General features: G+C 43.2%; 1 protein-coding gene across 1 annotated transcript; it reads right to left on the reverse strand.

Annotated features, from left to right (window-relative positions):
* Positions 1-289: 289 nt before the first annotated feature.
* On the reverse strand, positions 290-22,753 carry LOC134441802 (deleted in malignant brain tumors 1 protein-like). Its single transcript, XM_063192205.1, has 17 exons — positions 22,660-22,753; positions 19,944-20,057; positions 19,666-19,758; positions 16,355-16,465; positions 16,109-16,165; positions 15,182-15,292; positions 14,950-14,997; positions 13,930-14,040; positions 11,694-11,804; positions 11,453-11,509; positions 9,216-9,530; positions 8,742-8,892; positions 8,288-8,496; positions 7,687-7,865; positions 6,673-7,067; positions 6,334-6,581; positions 290-506 (listed from the first exon to the last, which is right to left on the reverse strand). The coding sequence occupies exons 1-17, from the start codon at positions 22,715-22,717 to the stop codon at positions 448-450; spliced, it is 2,427 nt and encodes an 808-aa protein (XP_063048275.1). The 5' UTR covers positions 22,718-22,753; the 3' UTR covers positions 290-447.
* Between the last annotated feature and the right edge of the window lie 90 nt (positions 22,754-22,843).

The raw sequence follows: 22,843 nt of genomic DNA on the forward strand, positions 1-22,843 counted from the left end.
TATGTTCTCAAAATATTTGAATGGCAAGAATTCACACATAGGTGATGAGGACGGTCCTCATTGTCATTTTCAACAATAAGATCCAAAACTCAAAAACGGTTTGCAAATTAACTCTTCTATTGTCTACGGTCTATTGACCGTCCCCAACATAAGTCTGTCATATGACTTAGAAACTGCAGTGACTGCTACATGTTTAGACATCCCTTTTAGATAAATTGTTTTCATCTTCAATGATTTAGTAGTGGATCACCAACACTGGCAGAAAATACACACAATCAGCTTGTTACCTTTTGGAAAGCTTTAATAATCATTTTGAAATAAATAGACAGGAAGAACGACAATCCTAACATCAGCACAGTCTCTCTGTGACAGCTATGATAAGTAGAAAGTTGAGAAGGAGAAGAGATGATTGATTAGTTTGGGCTGATGACATCATCAGTGGGTTCTTCAGGCGTCTGTCTTTGCCACCAAGTCCTCCAGCTGCTTCGCCACAGGCTTCTCAGGATCTACACACACACACACACACACACACACACACACACACACACACACACACACACACACACACACACACACACACACACACACACACACACACACACACACCAAGTAAAATATGCAGTACTTCTATTCTTCTACCCAAGAGCCAAATACACAGGGGATTTGTATGGAGTTCTCATATTTACAGTTGACTGTGTTCAACAAGGAATGCACAAGTTTACAGGTTATAAAATACTTTGGGCATAAGTAATAAATGTGTTAGTATCTACATTTAAACCAGCTGGCATTTCACCTTTGAGCCCAGGGACCAGGGGTGCATCTCTCAAAGGCAAAGTAGCTAGTCGGTTAGCAATGTTGCATAGTAGATTCTATAAAAGTTGCTAACTCTTGTGTCTCGAACGTTAGCACACAAAGTAACTACTGCTTGGAGTAATGTGCACTCTGAAGTAGTGGTGACTTTGAAAGTGAGGCGCCTCCTATCCGTATCTCGACAATGAAGTTGAAGTACAGCTGGAGTAGATCCATTGAGTCCAGACATCACCTCAGCCACCCCAAGTAACACACAGCGCTAGTCTACTTCAGAGTGTGACTCCACCCATTAGCTAAACTTGTAGTACATATTTGACCACAAATGTGTCAATATCTTTTAATCCTGTGGTGCAAAAGCGCTGAAAATCAATCGACATGCACACAAAGTCATGATACAGCTGCGAGAGTGTTCAGAACACAAATTCACGTCATGTCATTTGTTCGTGAAAAAAAATGTCATATCCTTGGAATCTGATGAATCCCACACTAATAATATACTTTTAGCTGTATACCGATTGAATGTCGTCCCATTTCGATGTGTAATTTGTGAAATATTTTTTGGTGCCAATTTCATTTCATAGCCTAGGGGTATTAACGCTTGTCTATCAATGGGAAGACGCGAGCCACGCGGGTTCGAATCCAGTGTGCAGCATGTCGACAACAACTCGTGAAATCGTGTTTTGGACTCTACAGTGTAACACATATTCCCTTGGCTGCACGTGTGTGTTGGTAATGCACAAAATAAATTATCTATTTCTGCCAGACATTTCCAAAATTGTGGCACTGCAACCATAGGCGCCGAAACCGTGGGTGCTCCAGGGCCCGGGCACCCACGGGAATCGGTGGGCACCCACGGTAATCTGTGGCACCCATCGAGCACCCACGGACAAACTCGAGCACTAAAGCAGTATTATTCGCGAGAGAAGTTTAAAGATGAAATGGCGTTTGCATTAGGCCTATAACTATCATTTTGTAACGTAAGGTATTATAATTTGTCATCTTGTAACGTAAGATAGGCTTCACGCGCCGATCCTTTTTCCCTCTGTGGTGCGTTGCTCTTCTACACAATCAGACAGTAACCATAGAAACGGTGTTGGATTGACCATATGGCATACAGGGCTTTCACCCAATGTCCTTGATGACGCCCCTCAATGGTATCAGTCCTTATGATGATAGCAGACCTCTTCAAGATAGCAGACATTGATAAAACATGTTGTTAGATACAGAAACGTTCATATTACATTAGTAAAATCCCGTTGAAGGCTTCATTGTCGCTCTAAATGCCTCGTGGACTAATCTAGACTGAAAATGCCCGACATGAGTTTTCAGAACAGTTTAGCGTCTGCAAACGGTTCAGAAGTTGAGTTCTATCACAGGTGAAGCTGTTTGGTTATATTGCATTATTTCACAAGTTATGGAAGTTATGGAAGGATCTAAACCTGCTTTTCAGTTGACCTACAAGCTAGGACTTCTTACAGACAAAGGTTTGCAGTCGGAAAGTTTAGTCTTCAAAATGGTAAGTCGCTGTCATATCATCCTGCGATATCCCATGTGTAGCACCGCCGTGTGCCGATCTGTTATGGTCATTTTTCTCTACTCTGGGTCTAAGTGCTGGGATGATCAAGTTGAGTCTACTCTCGACATATCCATACTTTTATTGTGCGCTGTTGGATGATTTTGCCATTTTATTTAGCTTTTCTGGCCTCTAGCACTGTTGGCTTTAGTCATGATGACTGAGTAGCCTAGTTTGAACATAGCTAACATGAAGTGGCCACACATGCCGCATTGTCGGACTCGAACATTTCAACATATTTCTGTGACACACGTAATACCTTGGCTTAGTTATTTGTGTGTAATATGAACGCTGCGTTCATGTGCTAAATCTAAAGTGCGTGGCTGAACGCCAGTCTGAATTCAATGAGGACGCCTTGCTGTTGTTCTTTATTGATATCCTGTTTGGACGCAGTCTGGCTACTGCTATGCTTGGTAAAAATGTAGGCCTACTCAATACAACACTTACATCATGCATGGTTTCATTTTATTAAGGAAAAGGATGATGTGTGATCTTAGGTCAGTGTAGGCAGCTGGCACCTTTATTCATAATGCCGACTAGAGGCACCAGCAAACGTGGCCTGAGCTTTGCGTTCAATTTATAGGCCTTCATGATTGTAATGTTCAATTTTCAATTAAAATATAGGCGATTTTATTTTAAAATAGGCCTATTGATTTGACACCCACATGGAAAATAAATAGGATAGGCCTACAATTATTATTTAGCCTACCCATTCAAATAAAGTAACCAACTCATGAAACAGTTATATTATTGGAAAAAAGCAAGGCATGGCAAACAAACGGGACATTATGTGGGTCGCGACCCCCGGTTGGGAACCGCGAGCACCCACGGGCAAAAACAAAAGTCGGCGCCTATGACTGCAACCATGTGGGATTCGAACCAGCGTGGCTTCTGTTTTCCCATTGGGATGCAAGCGTGAATACCACTAGGCTATGTAATAAAATCTGCGCAAATATTTTTAGGGTCATGACACTTCAACAGGTGATTTTCCGGGAGCAACCACAACTTTATTGTCCAAATATTTTACAAATTACACCTCAGAATGAAACGAAATCCAATCGGCATGCAGATAATACTGCATTATTGGTGCGGACGGTGTCAGATTGTAATGCCACGGCCGTGTTTTTTCACAAAGAAATTACAAGGTGTGTTGTGGAGGAAACAGCTGAGGCACGGTGTCGTGACATCCAATCAAATGTGCTGCTGGTGGTTGTACACTATTGCTTTCTACTTCACGCACTGAATTTAGGAGGAAACAGCTGAATCATGACTCAGCAATCATGCTTATCTCTTGTTACTTCTTTGGTCACGCACTGCAATGCCAAGAAAGTAAGTAGCAGTGTGGACTCAGGAAAGTAGCCACACTACTTTGGGCTTACTGTTGGAATGGTAAGGTTTCGAGAAATGCACGTATTTCGCCTTGAAGTAAGTAGATAACTACATAGTACATCTGTAGAAAGATGCTAACGTTGGAGAAACGTACCCCAGGTTGTCAGAGCTTTGCTACTGGATACCTTAATTTCTCCTCTGGATTGAAAACTGATACTCTACTCTACTGTACTGGGGTGCGATTCTCAAAGTGCGAAGTAGCTAGTCTGTTAGCAATGTTGCATAGTAAATACTATAAAAGTTGCTAACTCTTGTGTCTCGAACGTTAGCACACAAAGTAACTACTGCTTGGAGTAATGTGCACTCTGAAGTAGTGGTGACTTTGAAAGTGAGGTGCCTCCTATCCGTATCTGGACAGTGAAGTTGAAGTACAGCTGGAGTAGATCCATTGAGTCCAGACATCACCTCAGCCACTCCAAGTAACACACAGCGCTAGTCTACTTCAGAGTGTGACTCCACCCATTAGCTAAACTTGTAGTACATATTTGACCCCAAATGTGTCAATATCTTTTAATCCTGTGGTGCAAAAGCGATGAAAATCAATCGACATGCACACAAAGTGATGATACAGCTGCGAGAGTGTTCAGAACACAAATTCACGTCATGTCATTTGTTCGTGAAAAAAAAACGTCATATCCTTGGAATCTGATGAATCCCACACTCATAATATACTTTTAGCTGTATACCGATTGAATTGCGTCTCATTTCGATGTGTAATTTGTGAAATATTTAGATAAGAAAGTATTGGTTACTCCCGGAAATGCGCTGGCTTACGTGTCAAGTACTTAAATATTTTTGGCGCGAATTTCATTTCATAGCCTAGGGGTATTTACGCTTTCCTATCAATGGGAAGACGCGAGCTACGCGGGTTCGAAACCAGTGTGCAGCATGTTGACAACAACTCGTGAAATCGTGTTTTGGACCCTACAGTGTAACACATTTTCCCTTGGCTGCACGTGTGTGTTGGTAATGCACAACATAAATTATCTATTTCTGCCAGATATTTCCAAAATTGTGGCACTGCAACCATGTGTATTCGAACCGATGTGGCTTCTGTTTTCCCATTGGGATGCAAGCGTGAATACCACTAGGCTATGGAATGAAATCCGCGCGAAAATTTTGTTAGGGATATGACACTTCAACAGACGATTTTCTGGGAGTAACCACAACTTTATTGTTCAAATATTTTACAAATTACACCTCGGGATGAAACGAAATCCAATCGGCATGCAGATAATACTGCATTATTGGTGCGGACGGTGTCAGATTGTAATGCCACGGCCGTGTTTTTTCACAAAGATATTTCAAGGTGTGTTGTGGAGGAAACAGCGGAGTCACGGTGTCGTGACATCCAATCAAATGTGCTGGTGGTGGTTGTACACTATTGCTTTCTACTTCACGCACTGAATTTAGGAGGAAACAGCTGATTCATGACTCAGCAATCATGCTTATCTCTTGTTGCTTCTTTGGTCACGCACTGCAATGCCAAGTACTCTACTCTACTCTACTACTCTACTCTACTGTACTGTACTGTACTGTACTCTACTACTCTACTCTACTCTACTCTACTGTACTCTACTCTACTCTACTCTACTGTACTCTACTCCTCTACTCTACTCTACTCTACTCTACTCTACTCTATTCTACTCTACTCTACTACTCTACTCTACTCTACTCTACTACTCTACTCTGCTCTATTCTACTCTACTCTACTACTCTACTCTACTCTACACTACTCTACTCCTCTACTCTACTACTCTACTACTCTACTCTACTCTAGTCTGCTCTATTCTACTCTACTCTACTCTACTCTACTCTACTCTACTCTACTCTACTCTACTCCACTCCACTACTCTACTCTAGTCTGCTCTGTTCTACTCTACTCTAATCTACTCTACTCTACTACCATACCTGTCAACTTTGAGCTCCCAAATTCGGGAAAATCCCAATATTTAAATTCTGACAGTCAAAGGGATGACAGAGATGGATCGGATGATGCGTTCTACTGGTCAACAACGCGTGTGCAAAGAGAGTCCTGTCTGAAACCCCCCACCACACATTTTAAATGAGCATATAGGACGTGGAAAAACAACGGAATGAAAACAAAACAATGAAATGAGCGCCATGAGTTTCTTTGTTGTCTGCTCGTGCAAAACTTTGTGCTGGTGCAGGTTGTGATTAGGTTAATCGCATGATTCGCTGTTCCGAGGCTGTTTACCATATGCGTTGTATGAACTCATGGCTTGAGGCAAAGAGTGGGCACACAAGCACTACGGAGTTCGAGACAGCTCGTATTTTCAAGGAAATTCAATTCCTGGTGGCATCTGGCATAAAATCTACTGGCAGGTAGCTTGATAAGCAAGACCCGCTCGGTCTCTCTCTTCAAGAGGGGGTGTGGCTCGTTGGGCCAACTGACAGTGCCGCGGGTATAATTACTGGACCGACAGGGTTTTTTGATAATGTGTAAAATCCAGGATATTTCTGGGAAAAATATCAAATCGGAAAGAAAGCGGGAAATGAGTCAAAATTAGGGAGTTTCCCGAGAAATTACTCTACTCTACCTCTGAGCTTGATGGGTCCCAGGACCAAAGTGTCAGTGTGGTGTCCGGTGGAGGCCAGGCTTCGGGCCTTGCGTCTCTGGCAGCCCTGGCGACAGCGGGACTTGTCGTCGTTGGCAGGGCAGATGAGGACGTTGCACTGCAAGTACACAGTATTTTGGGTCCGCAGGAACTTGAAGGCTTGGAAGGAGAACCTTGCATAAGGCTGGGTGCCATTTGTGTAGTCACGGTATGTGCCATCTCTGGGACACCTGGAAGGGTGAAACAGCAAGACCACATTTGCTCATTAAAGACATGTCACCTGCTCAACTAGTGAATAGTGAAATTGAAGGTGAGTCTTACCCGTTCACAACGAGGTCATAGGAGCGGTGATTGGCATGGTCGTCTGGATTTGGGGAGGCCACGCAGGTATCCAGGAAGACGACCAGACTGCTATCAGGTCTCCTCAGACTCACCTGCACATACGCATTCTCATTGAGTTTAACATAGTAGGGTCTGTCATGGACTTGCTGGCGGAAGCTGGACGAAGCGTAGAAAGCCATAGTGGTGTTGTAACGCCCTGTTCCAGTGATGGTGAAATTAGGTTTCTCGTGGGCGATGTACTTTGTCTGTGACACAGAGTCGGAATCCATGTGGCAGACGGCAGACAGCATGAATGTTGATTGGCGTGTGATCTCCCCAGCGTTGGCTCGATACGCCCGCACTGCGTTATGGTAGATCACCTGACCACCTTTGACCTGAACAGAGAAGGGAGTGGATTTGTCATGCGACTCATGCCATGCTTGTTCATAATGGAGGTAGAGAATGCGCGCACATCAGTGGTACAGGTGCTGGACAAAATAAAGTAACTGAAGTAAAAAATAGTCCGCAACACTGTTAATTGATTTAATCACTGGGAGCAACACTGTTAATTGATTTAATCACTGGGAGCATTAACAGTGTTGCGGACTTCTATTATTTACTTCATGCATGTTCATAATCCCAACCCTAAATCACTACCATTTGCATATTTCATTGTAAAGATGGCAAGGGAGCAGGCTGCGATTTGTAGGGGGGAATGGGGGGAGGGGGGATTGTCCCCTCTTCTGGTTTTGATATTGTCACTTTTTTCTGCATTTTTAATCATAGTTTAATGTAACTCCATTGATATGGCTTGAAATCTGAAACATATCCCCCCTTCTGGTTTTCTGACAAATCGCACCCTGCAAGGGAGTATAGTAGAATGTCTTTCATTTTCACTATTCAGATGTAGAAGTTATACTACAATCGTGCGCAATGAGGTAGAGAGGAGAGAGAACATCCTCTACCTCTCTAGCAATAGTAGTCTTGTTATTAGGTTATGATAAAGTCCCAAACCTTTCTGACAGTTCCACATCGGTTGAGGGGGAAGTTGAAGATGACTTGGTTGCTGGTTTTGGAAGGTCTACAGTGCTCATCGTTGACGTACAGGTCATAGTCATTGTCATAACCCCTAGAGCGCAGGAAAGCTCTTGAGATGACAATGTTCATGTTGTCGCCTGAACACTGAATTTCACCTAAAGACGGTATTGAATAGTTATTATGTACAAGTTGGACTTAAAGTGTTACTGTCCCATTTTTGGAAATAAGCTTATTTTAGCCCATTGAGTTTTTTTTCTCCTGTACTTCAAACCATTCTCCGAGTACGGCAGTGCAAATTTTAAATCCAAGCTAGCAGTTAACATGGAGTCCTATGAGACCAATTAGCCGCCAGCTGGTCTCATAGGACTCAATGTTAACTGCTAGCATGGAGGTAAAATTTGCACTGCCTTCTCAGAGAACGGTTGAAAGTACAGGAGAAAGATAAAACTCAATTATGTAACTCAAGGGGAGGTGTAAAATAAGCTTATTTCCAAAATGGCACAGTATCACTTTAAGTTCAACTAGAGTGATGTTATGGAACAGGAACCCTCAGGTATGGCTATGCAGTGTTACTAACCGTTGTCAGAGGACAGAGAGCTGATGAACTCGGCCTGGAAGCCACGACTGACTCCAGATTTGTCACTTCTGAAGACCACAGTCAGGTGGTTGGAGGAGGAGTGGAAGGCAGTCTGGGAGGAGTTGTGGCAGAGCTTCACCAGCTGTCTGGAGCTTGTGGACGGGCCGTCGTAGACAGTGATGTAATCACAGGAACAGCAGCGATCCAACCTGAACAGATAAGCAATTGAAGCACTGGTTAGACCATGGAGCTGTAAAGACATCCTGCAACAATAATGCCTTTCTCAGATCCTGAATAGAGAAGAATGTGACAAGCTTTCGATAACATTTTTTTGATAATGCAAGTAATGGTACAACAATCCGAGAAATAGGGAAGATGGACAGTGATGGTCAGTCACTTTCCACACCACCTGCTCAGTGAAAGACATTATTGTGAATGTGTTCCTGTGACTTACTCCAGGTCTGTAAAAGTCAGCAGAACCCTCTGGCCAGAGGGAGCAGACAGCCTCCACACACAGTAGGCGTTGTCATGGTAATAGTTTGGGTAGTAGGGGCTGGAGAAGGTTCCAGATCCATTGAGGACCCCTCCACATGGCGGATGAGACTCTGGAAGAGGTTTATAAAATTAAGTATATATACAGTAGCAGACATGTATTTACTAAGTCATCAATATTTTGTTATGCTACATATATTTTGGTCACAGTTGGCATTGGAAATCAATGTTACTAAAATTCTGTACAATTCTATTGCGTATCTCCTGTTTTTCTTTCATATACCCGTTGGTTTTGTATCTTTAGTTGTATTGTTGTACGTGTGAGCACACCAAAAAGCATTCCTAACAACTGTATGTTATACTGTTGAGTGTTGACATGGCTAAATAAATTTGAACTTGAATGATTTTGTTGTGACAGACATCATTGAAACTTTACCTTGACAGATTACTGAGGCATCTTCATGATGGCCACAGTTGTGGTTACCAATACCAATATGTTGACACTGAGACAGAGATGATTCCCTGCCAGTGCAGCGAACGTCATCAAGCCAAATCTGTCCGCTGCCTTGACCAAAGTGAGCACGTTGTGGTGCACTTATGGCTGCTCCACAGCCCAGCTGTCTGCAAACCACTTTGGCATCGTTTAGGTCCCACATATCATCACACACAGTGCCCCAGCGGCCACGGGCATACACTTCCACTCTCCCAGAACACGAACTGTTACCAGTCAAACGTAGATTGTTGATTGCCCCTGTAAAGAAATGTGAAAACACTGATCATTCCCATTACATTTTATAATAATGTTATAATAACGTAATTCATTGGCTTGTCATGTCTAAGCAGAGGTCTATCCTCCACTCAGTCGTCATTACATTACATTATTAGATTACATTACATTACATTATATTACATTACATTGCACTTAGCTGACGCTTTCATTTATTCAAAGCGACTTAGAGTTATTTTTCAGGGTATTGGTTACAGTCCCTGGAGCAATGTGGGGTTAGGTGCCTTGCTCAAGGGCACTTCAGCCATGGATGGAGATGTAAGGAGAGGTCAGGGGGGATTCGAACCTGCAACCCCTAGATTGAAAGACCAACTCTCTAACCACTAGGCCACGGCTGCCCCATACACAAGAATACAATTTCCATGAGCTTCGACAGGAGCAACTGCCAAGGTCATAGCCACAGCCACCAGACCAACTGCCAAGGTCACAGCCACAGCCACCAGACCAACTGCTAAGGTCATAGCCACAGCCACCAGACCAACTGCCAAGGTCACAGCCACCAGACCAACTGCCAAGGTCATAGCCACAGCCACCAGACCAACTGCCAAGGTCATAGCCACAGCCACCAGACCAACTGCCAAGGTCACAGCCACAGCCACCAGACCAACTGCCAAGGTCATAGCCACAGCCACCAGACCAACTGCCAAGGTCATAGCCACAGCCCCCATACCACCTGCCAAGGTCATAGCCACAGCCACCAGACCAACAGAATGAGGAACCTTTAAAGGGACACTGTGTGAGATTTTTAGTTGTTTATTTCCAGAATTCATGCTGCCCATTCACTTATGTGACCTTTTTCATGAATACGTACCACCACCATCAAATTCTAAGTATTCATTATGGCTGGAAAAATTGCATTTTTCATACATGAAAACAGGGATCTTCTCCATGGTCTGCCATTTTGAATTTACAAAAATAGCCATTTTTAGCTGCAAAAATGACTGTACTTGGGCCATACTAGGAAATATTTGTTTATTACTTAGTAAACTTTCATGTAAAGATCAAATTTGGCAATAGGCAGCCCAGTTTCAATGATCAGCATAGTTGCAGTACCGGTACCTACCTACCTACCGGTACCGGTACTTTTTTTGACCATTTCCTGCACAGTGTCCCTTTAATGTCTTTGTGGGGCCCTTGTGGGGCTCTTCCTATCTTTGTGGGGCCCCTTCATTCATATTAACCCTAACAATAGCTAAAGAATGCTAAAAAAAAAATTGTGCCCAAACCAAAACAATCGCTAACCCTAACATATCAGTTGTGGCAGGAAATGGGTCTGTGCGCTTTAGTAATGGAATGATGGGTAATGGAATGTTCAGTAACGGGGCAGTATGATTACGTGAGAGATAGTGGGTCAGTCAGCGGTAGCAGAGATAAGCTAGGTCTTCTTTATTTTTCATGCCCACTGTTATGCCTATGTTTGTGTGGAGACGACATTAAACATCCTAACCGTTCACGGTGACAATGAGCCACGTTATTTCGGGAAGGGGAATCTGCAAGGAATATCAACCAGTGTTTACCCCAGGAGCTTAGACGAAGCTCTGGCCCCTGCTAGCGAGTGAGAAGGCAGAAAAGGTAGCACAGTGAGGAAATGTTTTTACACTTTTACTTTTACCAGTAACAACAAAACTACCCCAGCAAAAGGGGTCAAAATAGGTGGGATCCAGGATTTGGGTTAGTTGCAGTACCTTTTTTGACCATTTCCTGCACAGTGTACCTTTAATGGATAAAATGATGTTCTAATAGGACACTGGTTTAATTTATCAGTTCCACTTTACTTGACGTTTGCGTTATACATATGACATATGACATATCTGTCATAATAGTGTCGTGACACAGTCATGGACGAAATGACTTAAAAGCATAATTCTCATAACATTGCGTAATACCTGCTGTTGTTGAATGTGGAGTTGTAGTTGTAGTTGTAGTTGGATGGTGGCAGTAATCTACAATGAAATGAAACAAAATAAATGATTAATTACTTTTAAAACAACATCATCTGGCTGGTCAGTTGAGTGATGGCAGTAGCCTAATCTATAACGGATGGAATCAGAACAATGAAAACGTTTAAAAACAGCAATCTATTCTAATTCTATTCCAGTGCCAGGCAATCTGAAGTGAATTCATTACCGTAGTAGTCATAGCAGCAGTTTCCCCGGTATTGACAGTGGTCTGAGCAGGAGCATAAGCCGTAGTCATAGCCGCAGCCGTGTCGGCAGGTGTAATCATGGACGATACCAGCTGGGGAAGACATCAGCACAAAGGTTATGGAGCATAGCAACAACAACAACAACAACAACAACAACAACAGGCCTACACTAGCCTGGTTATCATCAACTTTCAGATCTCTTCGAGACTTGGTCTGACCAAGAGCCTCTTCAGGAAGGGGGGGAGGGAGAGCCAATGGGAGAAGCCTCTTCAGGAAGGGGGAGAGGGAGAGCCAATGGGAGGAGGCCTGTGGCCTTTTGTGTCTTAATCCCCCTCCCTGGCCAAATAAACCATGCCTCTGAATTTCAACTGCTATGGATCTGAAGTCTTAAATATTGGGGGGCAACTGCCATTCCGACATACCGCCATTCCGACAGTAGTTGATTGTCATTCCGAGCCATTCCGAGTCATTTGAACATTGTTGCAAGTACTTAAAGGTGCATGAACAACGTTCTAACTCAATTGACATTTGCAACAATGTTGCTACATGAGCGGAATTGGAGAGAGTGACAGCGCAATTACAGGATTAGTGTATAATTTTGTGTATAATTTTGTCACGGCCCAAATGTCCTTACAGGTAGGGTCTGAAAACAGTTCCTGAAAGCTGGAAAAATGGTTCCTGCAATAAACAGTCATTGTCGCAATGGCAGTATGTCGGAATGGCAGTATGTCTGAATGGCGGTTTGTAACCTTAAATGTTAACTATTACTAAATCTCTAATACACAATCTCTATCACATTTTATTGTTCATGTATTTTTTTAATTATTGTTATATTCTTTTTTCCTGTGATATTTTTTGTCATGTATGTATATGTGATATGGACCCCCTTGGGTCTGAAATAAAGAACTGAATAGAATTGAATGGAGTATTCATTTAAATCCCAGAGGGTCATTTATATTCAAAAAGGGAAAGAAATCTGGTGCCACACGGATGTCTATTTTCTGTAATTTATTTTTTAGTGCAGTGAGACTAATGTTTCGACATGCGTCTTCATCAGAGTCCTCCTAAATAAATATAATGACCAGAGGGTCATTTATATTACTCAGTTTATCCAGTTAAAGTCTATACAAGCTGTACATAGTGTTCAGTACGTTTTTTTTTACATTGACATTTTTTAGTCAATCTCCATTTCAGAGGCCCCAATTTTTGGGGCAAAGTCGTTGTTGGTGCCCTAAGCACTGGGTGGTGCCCTAAGCACTGGGTGGTGGCCCAAGCACTGGTTGGTGCCCTAAGCACTGGTTGGTTCCCTAAGCACTGGTTGGTGCCCCAATTTGGTTGGTGCCCTAAGCACTGGTTGGTGCCCCAAGCACTGGTTGGTGCCCTAAGCACTGGGTGGTGCCCTAAGCACTCTGCGTACTCTGCTTATGTCTAGCGGAGGCCCTGCTAATAGTGTTTAAAAGCATAATCCTGATAGTAGTGTGTAATACTTGGTATTGGTGAGGGTGGAGTTGTAGTTGTAATTGTAGTTGTTGTTGAGATTGTAGTAGTTGTACTTGGATGGCAGTAATCTGAAAAGCATGAAACAAAATAAATGATTAATGAGCTTTAAAATAACATCATCTGGCTGGTCAGTTGAGTGATGGCAGTAATCTATAACGGATGGAATCAAAACAATGAAAACTTAAAAAAAAAACAAAAAAAAACACAGAACTCATAATCAGGGCTTTGAACCGATATTTTTTTCCAATTGGTTCGTTCCAAACAGAAACGGAATTATAACGTTTCCGGTTATGAGTTCCACCAATAAATTGACCTTCCCGAACTGGTTAGAACAAAAAAATATTGTTCCTGGAACGGTTAATTTCGTTCCTGTCAGCTGATTATTCCCCATATCTGACGTTAATTAACCAAGAAAGACGGAAGTGCAAATTGGTCAGAATACATTCCAAACTGTTTATTCAAGCAGATGAAAAGAATATCCTAAAGAATTGTGTCATTCAGGGACAACCTAAGTGGAGAAACAATAAACCTAAAATGTGAAAATGTGCGCTCGACACTGACTTGGGTCACAGGGAGCGCTATGACGGACATTGTGAGTTTGTGCATATCTGCATTTGAAGCGGCCATGGATGCCCATTACGGAGAACATTCTTGTGCGCTTTAAACGCGCTTCTCTGCAATAAGTCCAACAATGATTCAATGAAGTGAATTCATTACCGTAGTAGTCAAAACAGCAGGGTCCCCATCTCTGACAGTCGTCTTTGCAGGAGCATAAGCCGTTTTCATGGCCGCAGCCGTGTGCGCAGGTGTAATCAATGATGATCTTAACTGGAGAAGACATCATCACAAAGGTTATGCTGCATAGCAACAACAACAACAACAACAACAACAACAACAACAACAACAACAACAACAACAACAACAACAACAGGCCTACACTAGCCTGATTATCATCAACTTTCAAATCTCTTCGAGACTTGGTCTGACCAAGAGCATAACAATTAAGGTTTCCCCCAGGGGGTCAGGATTTGGCTGGTTTCTTCGCCGATTAGCAAGACCCGCCTCCCTAGGTTTTCTACTGGTTGACTGGTGTCCAACAAAGTGGGTGGAGTTCCTGATTTTTCGGGACATCAGAAACTATATTTGTATTGCTCTTGGCCTGACTAGAAGCAATGCAATCCATATGTGATATGGGATCCCCCTGGATCTGAAATAATGAACTGAATAGAAATAAATTGAGTTTTTTGGCTTCGAGGGTCATTTACTCAGTTTATTCAGTTAAAGTCTATACAAGCTGTACATAGTGTTCGGTACGTTTTTTATTTATTTTTATTTTTTTTGATATGCCATACCAAAGAATAAGCTATCTGCTAAATTGGCCAGTGGCACTGATTTTTTTTACTAGCCACAGTCAGGTTTTAGCAGCATGTGGCCAGTTGGGAGGTGCCGGTGTCAAGCCCAGTGTTGCCAGATTGGGCTGTTACCCGCCCAATTGGGCTGATTTGGATGGCAGTCTGCGGGTAAAAATGTAATTTTGCAGGAAAATTTGCCCAATTTTGCCCACAGAAATCAATAGAATTGGGCGGGATTTAGTGCTTCCAGGCGGGTTTTGAGCATGTTTTGGGCTGGAAATCATCAGCCTCATCTGGCAACCCTGGCCAAGCCCTGCTGCTTATATACATCGGCAGCCCTGTTGGTAGTGTTTAAAAGCATCATCCTGATAGCAGTGTATAATACCAGGTCGAGTTGTAGTTGGAATTTCAGTTGTGGGAGGATGGCAGTAATCTGCAAAGCATGAAACAAAATACATGATTGATGAGTTTTAAAATAACATCATGTGGCTGAGCAGTTGAGTGTGGCTGAGCAGTAATCTATAACAGATGGAATCAAAATAATGAAAGCTTAAAAAAACAGCACTCATAATCTATTCAGCTTTCCAGTGCCAGGCAATCTGAAGTGAATTCATTACCGTCATAGTCAAAACAGCAGTTTCCCCGTTCTTGACAGCCGTCTGAGCAAGAGCACATGGCGTAGTCATAGCCGCAGCCGTGTCGGCAGGTGTAATCATGGGTGGCACCAGCTGGAGAAGACATCATCACAAAGGTTACAGTATAACGACGGGTATTTCTCAAAACCTAGTCCGCACACTTCCAAGTGTGCTCAGCCTAATTAGTCACGCGCAGTGATTGGATACGCTTTGGTGAACTCTAGGGAGTATCCAATCACTGGGCGTGACTAATTAGGCTGAGCACACTTTGGAAGTGTGCGGACTAGGTTTTGAGAAATACCCAATAACAGTTACACTAGCCTGATTATCATCAACTTTCAAATCTCTTCGAGACTTGGTCTGACCAAGAGCATAACAATTAAGGTTTCCCTAGTGGGTCAGGATTTGGCTGGTTAGCTTCACTGATTAGCTAGGCACTTCCTCCTTGTCATTTTCACAAAATGCGATACCTCTTCGCTCATGAAGATTGGCATAGAGGTACTCGACCCTCTATGTGATTGGTGGGTGCGCCATTACTCTCGTAATACGTCGTGCCCACTGCATATCTGAAGTTAGCGTGACCATCCGTTATCTTACTTCGGAGAAAACACCTGTCGAGTTTCTGTACAAGTGAACGATGCGCACGCAGCCAAATTACGTCATATCTGTTTACAAACTCTACAATATATCCATGGTTTCCCAAAACAGCATGGTTGACCCGCCTCCCTAGGTTTTCTACTGGTTGACTGATGTCCAACAAAGTGGGTGGAGTTCCCGATTTTTCGGGACATCAGAAACTATATTTGCATTGCTCTTGGCCTGACTAGAAGCAATGCTTATGTATAATGGCAGCCCTGCTAATAGTGTTTAAAACTTTAAAAGCATAAATCTGATAACTGTGTGTAATACTTGGTATTGGTGAAGTTGTAGTTGTAGTTGTAGTTGTTGTGGGAGGATGGCAGTAATCTGCAAAGCATGAAACAAAATAAATGATTAATAAATTTCAAAATAACATCATGTGTCTGAGCAGTTGAGTGATGGCAGTAATCTATAACGGATGGAATCAAAATAATGAAAACTTCAAAAAAACAGCACTCATCTATTCACAATCTATTCAGCTTTCCAGTGCCAGGCAATCTGAAGTGAATTCATTACCGTGGTAGTCCAAACAGCAGTTTCCCCGTTCTTGACAGCGGTCTGAGCAGGAGCATAAGGGGAAGTCATGGCCGCAGCCGTGTCGGCAGGTGTAATCAATGATGATATGAGCTGGAGAAGACATCATCACAAAGGTTACAGCACAACAACAACAACAACAACAACAACAACAACAACAACAACAACAACAACAACAACAACAACAACAACAACAACAACAACAACAACAACAACAGGCCTACACTAGCCTGATTATCATCAACTTTCAAATCTCTTTGAGACTTGGTCTGACCAAGAGCATAACAATTAAGGTTTCCCCCAGGGGGTCAGGATTTGGCTGCTTAGCTTCGCCGATTAGCAAGGCATTTCTTCGTCGCCATTTTTACAAAATGCGATACCACTTCGCTCATGAAGATTGGCGTTGAGGTACTCGACCCTCTATGTGATTGGTGGCTGCACCATTGCTCTCAGCACATGCACAAGTTTAGTGTTGGGCACGAGTGGGGTCAACCTTACTTCAGTCAGTAACCTGGCACGTAATTGGCTGCAGTCAGTAACCTGGCACGTAATTGGCTGCAGTCAGTAACCTGGCACGTAATTGGCTGCAGTCAGTAACCTGGCACGTAATTGGCTGCAGTCAGTAACCTGGCACGTTATTGGCTGCAGTCAGTAACCTGGCACGTAATTGGCTGAGTAAACTGGTACAGGGAATGAGCTCCACAAAACTCCATTTTGGAAGCCGAAAAATGTGTTAAATTTTGACTGAATTCATTAGCCTAGCCGATTAGCAAGGCACTTCCTCGTCGCCATTTTCACAAATTGCGATACCACTTCGCTCATGAAGATTGGCATGGAGGTACTCGACCCTCTATGTCAGAAATCTGGAACAAAAATCTGGAACAAAGTCGCGGGCCGAACTCCATAATTATTTTTAAAAATGGACTAAAATTGTGCATGCATACACTTCATACTCATAGTTAAATTTCACATACACTCTTTCCCATCATATTTGTTAGTTCAAATGTGTCTACACATCCTGTGACACAGCAAATTTCATGTTCAAGTCATATTATGCTATACATTGATGGTGTATGTGGGTCAACTATAATAGAGATTTGAAATGATCCCGCGGGCCGAATAAAATGACTCCGCGGGCCAAATTTGGCCCCCGGGCCTGAGTTTGACATCCCTGCTCTATGTGATTGGTGGCTGCACCATTGCTCTCAGCACATGCACAAGTTTAGTGTTGGGCACAAGTGGGGTCAACCTTACTTCAGTCAGTAACCTGGCACGTTATTGGCTGCAGTCAGTAACCTGGCACGTGATTGGCTGCAGTCAGTAACCTGGCACGTGATTGGCTGAGTAAACTGGTACCGGGAATGAGCTCCACGAAACTCCATTTTGGAAGCTGAAAAATGTGTTAAATTTTGACTGAATTCACTAGCCCAGTGATTCTCAAACTTTTTCAGATCGAGGACCACTTTGTCCCCTCAAAAAATCTTCAGGGACCACCGGTCAACTGAATTGACAGTTGACGGGTGCTAATTTGACACTGCTAATGATACCCCTTACTATTATTCACATCACAAGCCCATCCTGTTGTGGTGAAAAAAATACTTCAGCTATGTTTAGCTTTGTAATAATGTTACAAATATAGTATAGGCCTACTGCTAGCTTGTCTTGGAAAAGTAGAGATCCCCTCGTGGACCACCTGAGCTTTGTCGCGGACCACAAGTGGTCCCCGGACCACACTTTGAGAATCACTGCACTAGCCCAAGCATAATTATATCCCCGAAACGCGGAGCGTCGGGGATGTAATGGTTTTGCGTGCGCCGCCGCCGCGTCCGCGTCCGCGTCCGCGTCCGCGTCCGCCGCCGCGTAAGGTCTTTCGTGTTAACGCGATAACTTTTGAACGGATGTTTGGATTTGTCCCAGATTTTTTGGGTGAATGCTCTAGGGCAGGTTCATGAACTGATTCGAGTTTGGAGGTCAACACTTTCAAGATGGCTGAATTCAAGATGGCCGAATTTTTGTTTGGTCCATAACTTCTGACCGGGTGGATGGATTTGTCCCAGATTTGGTGTGTGAATGCTCTAGGGTAGGTTCATGAACTGATTCGAGTTTGGAGGTCAACACTTTCAAGATGGCTGAATTCAAGATGGCCGAATTATTCTTTGGCCCATAACTACTGACCGGGTGGATGGATTTGTCCCAGATTTTGTGTGTGAATGCTGTAGGGTAGGTTCATGAACTGATTCGAGTTTGGAGGTCAACACTTTCAAGATGGCTGAATTCAAGATGGCTGAATTTTTGTTTGGTCCATAACTTCTGACCGGGTGGATGGATTTGTCCCAGATTTGGTGTGTGAATGCTCTAGGGTAGGTTCATGAACTGCTTCGAGTTGGGAGGTCAACACTTTCAAGATGGCTGAATTCAAGATGGCCGAATTTTTGTTTGGTCCATAACTTCTGACCGGGTGGATGGATTTGTCCCAGATTTGGTGTGTAAATGCTCTAGGGTAGGTTCATGAACTGATTCGAGTTTGGAGGTCAACACTTTCAAGATGGCTGAATTCAAGATGGCCGAATTATTATTTGGCCCATAACTACTGACCGGGTGGATGGATTTGTCCCAGATTTTGTGTGTGAATGCTGTAGGGTAGGTTCATGAACTGATTCGAGTTTGGAAGACAACACCTTCAAAATGGCGGAATTTTCATTTGGCCCATAACTTCTGACTGGGTGGATTGATTTGCCCGGTAACACCTTATTTTATGGTTCACCATTTCAGTGAATCTACCATATTAGGTACAGTGTAATAACCAATGTAACACTATTTAATACCATGTAATACTATTGTAATACCAGTGTAACAATATGCAATATCAGGTACAGTGTAATAACGAGTGTAACAGTATGCAATACCATGTAATATAGTATAATACCAGTGTAACAATATGCAATACCATGTAATTCCACTTACGCACAAACACATGATGTAAGTAAAACAAAAATACATTTTATTAAATATTGTTACACTGGTTATTACACTGTACCTAATGTGGTATATCCACTGAACCATTAAAACAGTATTACCATTTGCCCCATTTTTTGCTTCATTTTCACAATAGTCGTTTGGTTTTAAGCCAATGCACGTCATGTCACGTCTGTATGTATCATATACGTTTACGAAATGGTGGACGGGAGTGGTAGGAATGATGGGGGACTGGAAGCGTCGCGTTTCGGGGATATACCTTAAGCAGTCGAAGGCGACTGCACAGGCAGTCTAGTTCTGATAGCAGTGTATAATACCTTCAGTTGTTGAGGGTGGAGGTGGAGGTGTAGTTGTAGTAGGTGTAGTTGTAGTTGTAGTTGTAGTTGTTGAGGGAGGTGGATGGCAATAATCTACAAAGCATGAAACAAAATTAATGATTAATTAGTTATAAAATAACATCATCTGGCCGGTCAGTTGAGTGATGGCAGTAGCCTAATCTATAACGGATGGAATCAGAACAATGAAAACTTTTAAAAGCAACACTCATAATCTATTCATCTTTCCAGTGCCAGGCAATCTGAAGTGAATTCATTACCGGAGTAGTCAAAACAGCAGTTGCCCCGTTCTTGACAGCGCTCTGAGCAAGAGCACATGGCGTAGTCATTGCCACAGCCGTGTCGGCAGGTGTAGGCATCATAGGTGACACCAGCTGGGGAAGACATCATCACAAAGGTTATAGTATAACAACAACAACAACAACAACAACAATAGGCCTACACACCACCATCAATCCCGAAGATAAATAAAGATACAGTGTAAAAGGAATAAAGCCTTGCTTTTAGGAAACATCAATATTCTTCATGGATACTTTCTGGATAATCCAGGCTGTCCACGAATCATCGGGACAATTTCTCGCACCTGTTAACAGAGGGTGGATAGAAGACGTAGCAAACATGCATGGAGGAAGATTGTGTTGGCGCTAAATAAATAGTGATTTATACTGTATAACACAATCACATTTTTGTGGAGATGCAGGATGCCTCTTCAGATTGAACTGGGCCAGGGCAATATTGAAGGTCCTAACTTATAGCCTTCTTAAATGTTGCTTTGTCTATTTGTCTCATCATTATTACAAATGATATTACCTATAGTGAAAAAGGCTGCTAGGCCCCACATTGCTAGCCTGATTATCATCAACTTTCAAATGTCTTCGAGACTTGGTCTGACAAAGAGCATAGCAATTAACGTTTCCCAAACGGCATGGTTGACCCGCCTCCCTATGTTGGCTACTGGTTGACTGGTGTCAGACAAAATGAGTGGCGTTCCTGATTTTTTGGGAGATCAGAAATGATATTTGCATTGCTCTTGGCCTGACTAGAAGCAGCACAGGAGGTGTTGCATCACTAGGAGGGCGTGGCCTGACTACCACATTGCCTTCTTCAGGGAGGAGCATAAAGGGCAGTCATGGGTGAGCGGTTAGGGCGTCAGACTTGCATCCCAGAGGTTGCCGGTTCGACTCCCGACCCGCCAGGTTGGTGGGGGGAGTAATCAACCAGTGCTCTCCCCCATCCTCCTCCATGACTGAGGTACCCTGAGCATGGTACCGTCCCACCGCACTGCTCCCCATGGGGCGCCACTGAGGGCTGCCCCCTTGCACGGGTGAGGCATAAATGCAATTTTGTTGTGTGCAGTGTGCTGTGTTCACTTGTGTGCTGTGGAGTGCTGTGTCACAATGACAATGGGAGTTGGAGTTTAATTTTTTATTTCTTTTCTAAAGGGCGGAGTGCGCTTGCGCAATTCCTCCTCCACCAGAACAGCTCTGAGCTCTCTGGACGAGAAGGGAACAGCAGAGGGTGCATTCCAATATGCACACTCCCGTCCTCCACTTGTGCTTGTGGCCTCGCCCCGCCTCCTGATCCCGCCTTGTGGAGAAAACAATAAAGTTTCCCAGCTGTAAGCCTAGCCACAGCAACTTTTGAGGGACTGTTTTTTCATTCACCATCCCAATTGCAAATACTTGTACAAAAATGACATTAGAAGTGTGCTTTTGTAAAATATTGAATACATTTTCTGTGTTCTCTCTACAGGATCTACAAACACTCCCGATCGTCGCCATCCGCTAGGTCTGCCGTGCAGAGAGAAAGAAGCCCAGGTGTCCCCTATGAAGAGAACCGCCCCGTACAGAGAGTTGTCCAACAAATTTGACTGATAAGAGAACAGGTTTCAACTACCAAATTTACCTGGTTTACAGGTTTACCAAGTTTGAAAACAAAACATTCCGAGAACACATTTACGTACGTGCTGTAGGGGTGTAACGGTTCACAAATCTCGTTCAGTCAGTACGTACATCAGTTTTTGGGGTTACGATTCGGGTACATTTTCGGTACAGTATATATTTAAGGAAAATGTAATCTTGTTTTCATATTTGTCAATGTGTGTTGTATAATTGCTCAATTCATTGATAGACCCATGCTGTTAGATCCATTCACTACATGTTACTGTATTTTAGAAGACATTTGTGCCCTATGTCTATCCCTATACCACTGCATTTACCAGTACTGCTCGCTTTGAACTTTGGCCATATAGCAGCATATGAGCACCAGAATGGGGGAGCCGTGGCCTAGTGGTTAGAGAGTTGGTCTTTCAATCTAGGGGTTGCAGGTTCGAATCCCCCTACATCTCCATCCATGGCTGAAGTACCCTTGAGCAAGGCAACTAACCCCACATTTCTCCAGGGACTGTAACCAATACCCTGACAAATAATATCTGTAAGTCGCTTTGAATAAATGAAAGCGTCTGCTAAGTGCAATGTAATGTAATGTAATAAGAATGGAAAACCCCATTCAATTCAATCGTATTCAATTAAATCGTATTCAATTCAAATCTAATTCATGTGTAGTACTCACCAGGGTTTAACACTGGCACCTGCCAACTGGCCAAATGCTGGTAAAACTTGGCTTCGGCTAGTAATACTTTCAGTGTTACTAACCAATTTGGCTGGCAGCTTGTTCCTTGTTATGACATACACATCTTGCCCTATATTCTGTTGTTTACCCCTTGTGTATTAATTGTTTATATTTAAGTTCAAGAAAAGCTGAGCTTGATTTCTATTTGCTTGATATACTCCCTTGTAGAAATCATCTTGCTTTGGCACCACATCTTCTGAAGTTAGACGTACATCATCATGATAAAGAAAAAAAGCAATATAAAATCTGTGGCTAGTGGACTATCTGAATGGCTAGTGACTCGGGAAAACCACTAGCCACAGTGGCCGGTGGGTGAAAAAGTCAATGTCAAGCCCTGGTACTCACCTGCATAAGAGCAGCAGAGAAGCAGCAGCAGGGTCACTGATCTCCAGTTCGACTCCATCTCTCTGCTCAGCTGGAGAAGCTTCTGGTCTCAGGCTCCTCATGCCAGGACTAATGTACTCTTCAGCAGCAGGATCTTCCCATACTGTGTTGCCAGATTGGGCGCTTTCCCGCCCAATTGGTGGGC

The sequence above is a fragment of the Engraulis encrasicolus genome, chromosome 24 (genome assembly GCF_034702125.1).
Source record: "Engraulis encrasicolus isolate BLACKSEA-1 chromosome 24, IST_EnEncr_1.0, whole genome shotgun sequence".
Lineage (NCBI taxonomy): Eukaryota > Metazoa > Chordata > Actinopteri > Clupeiformes > Engraulidae > Engraulis > Engraulis encrasicolus.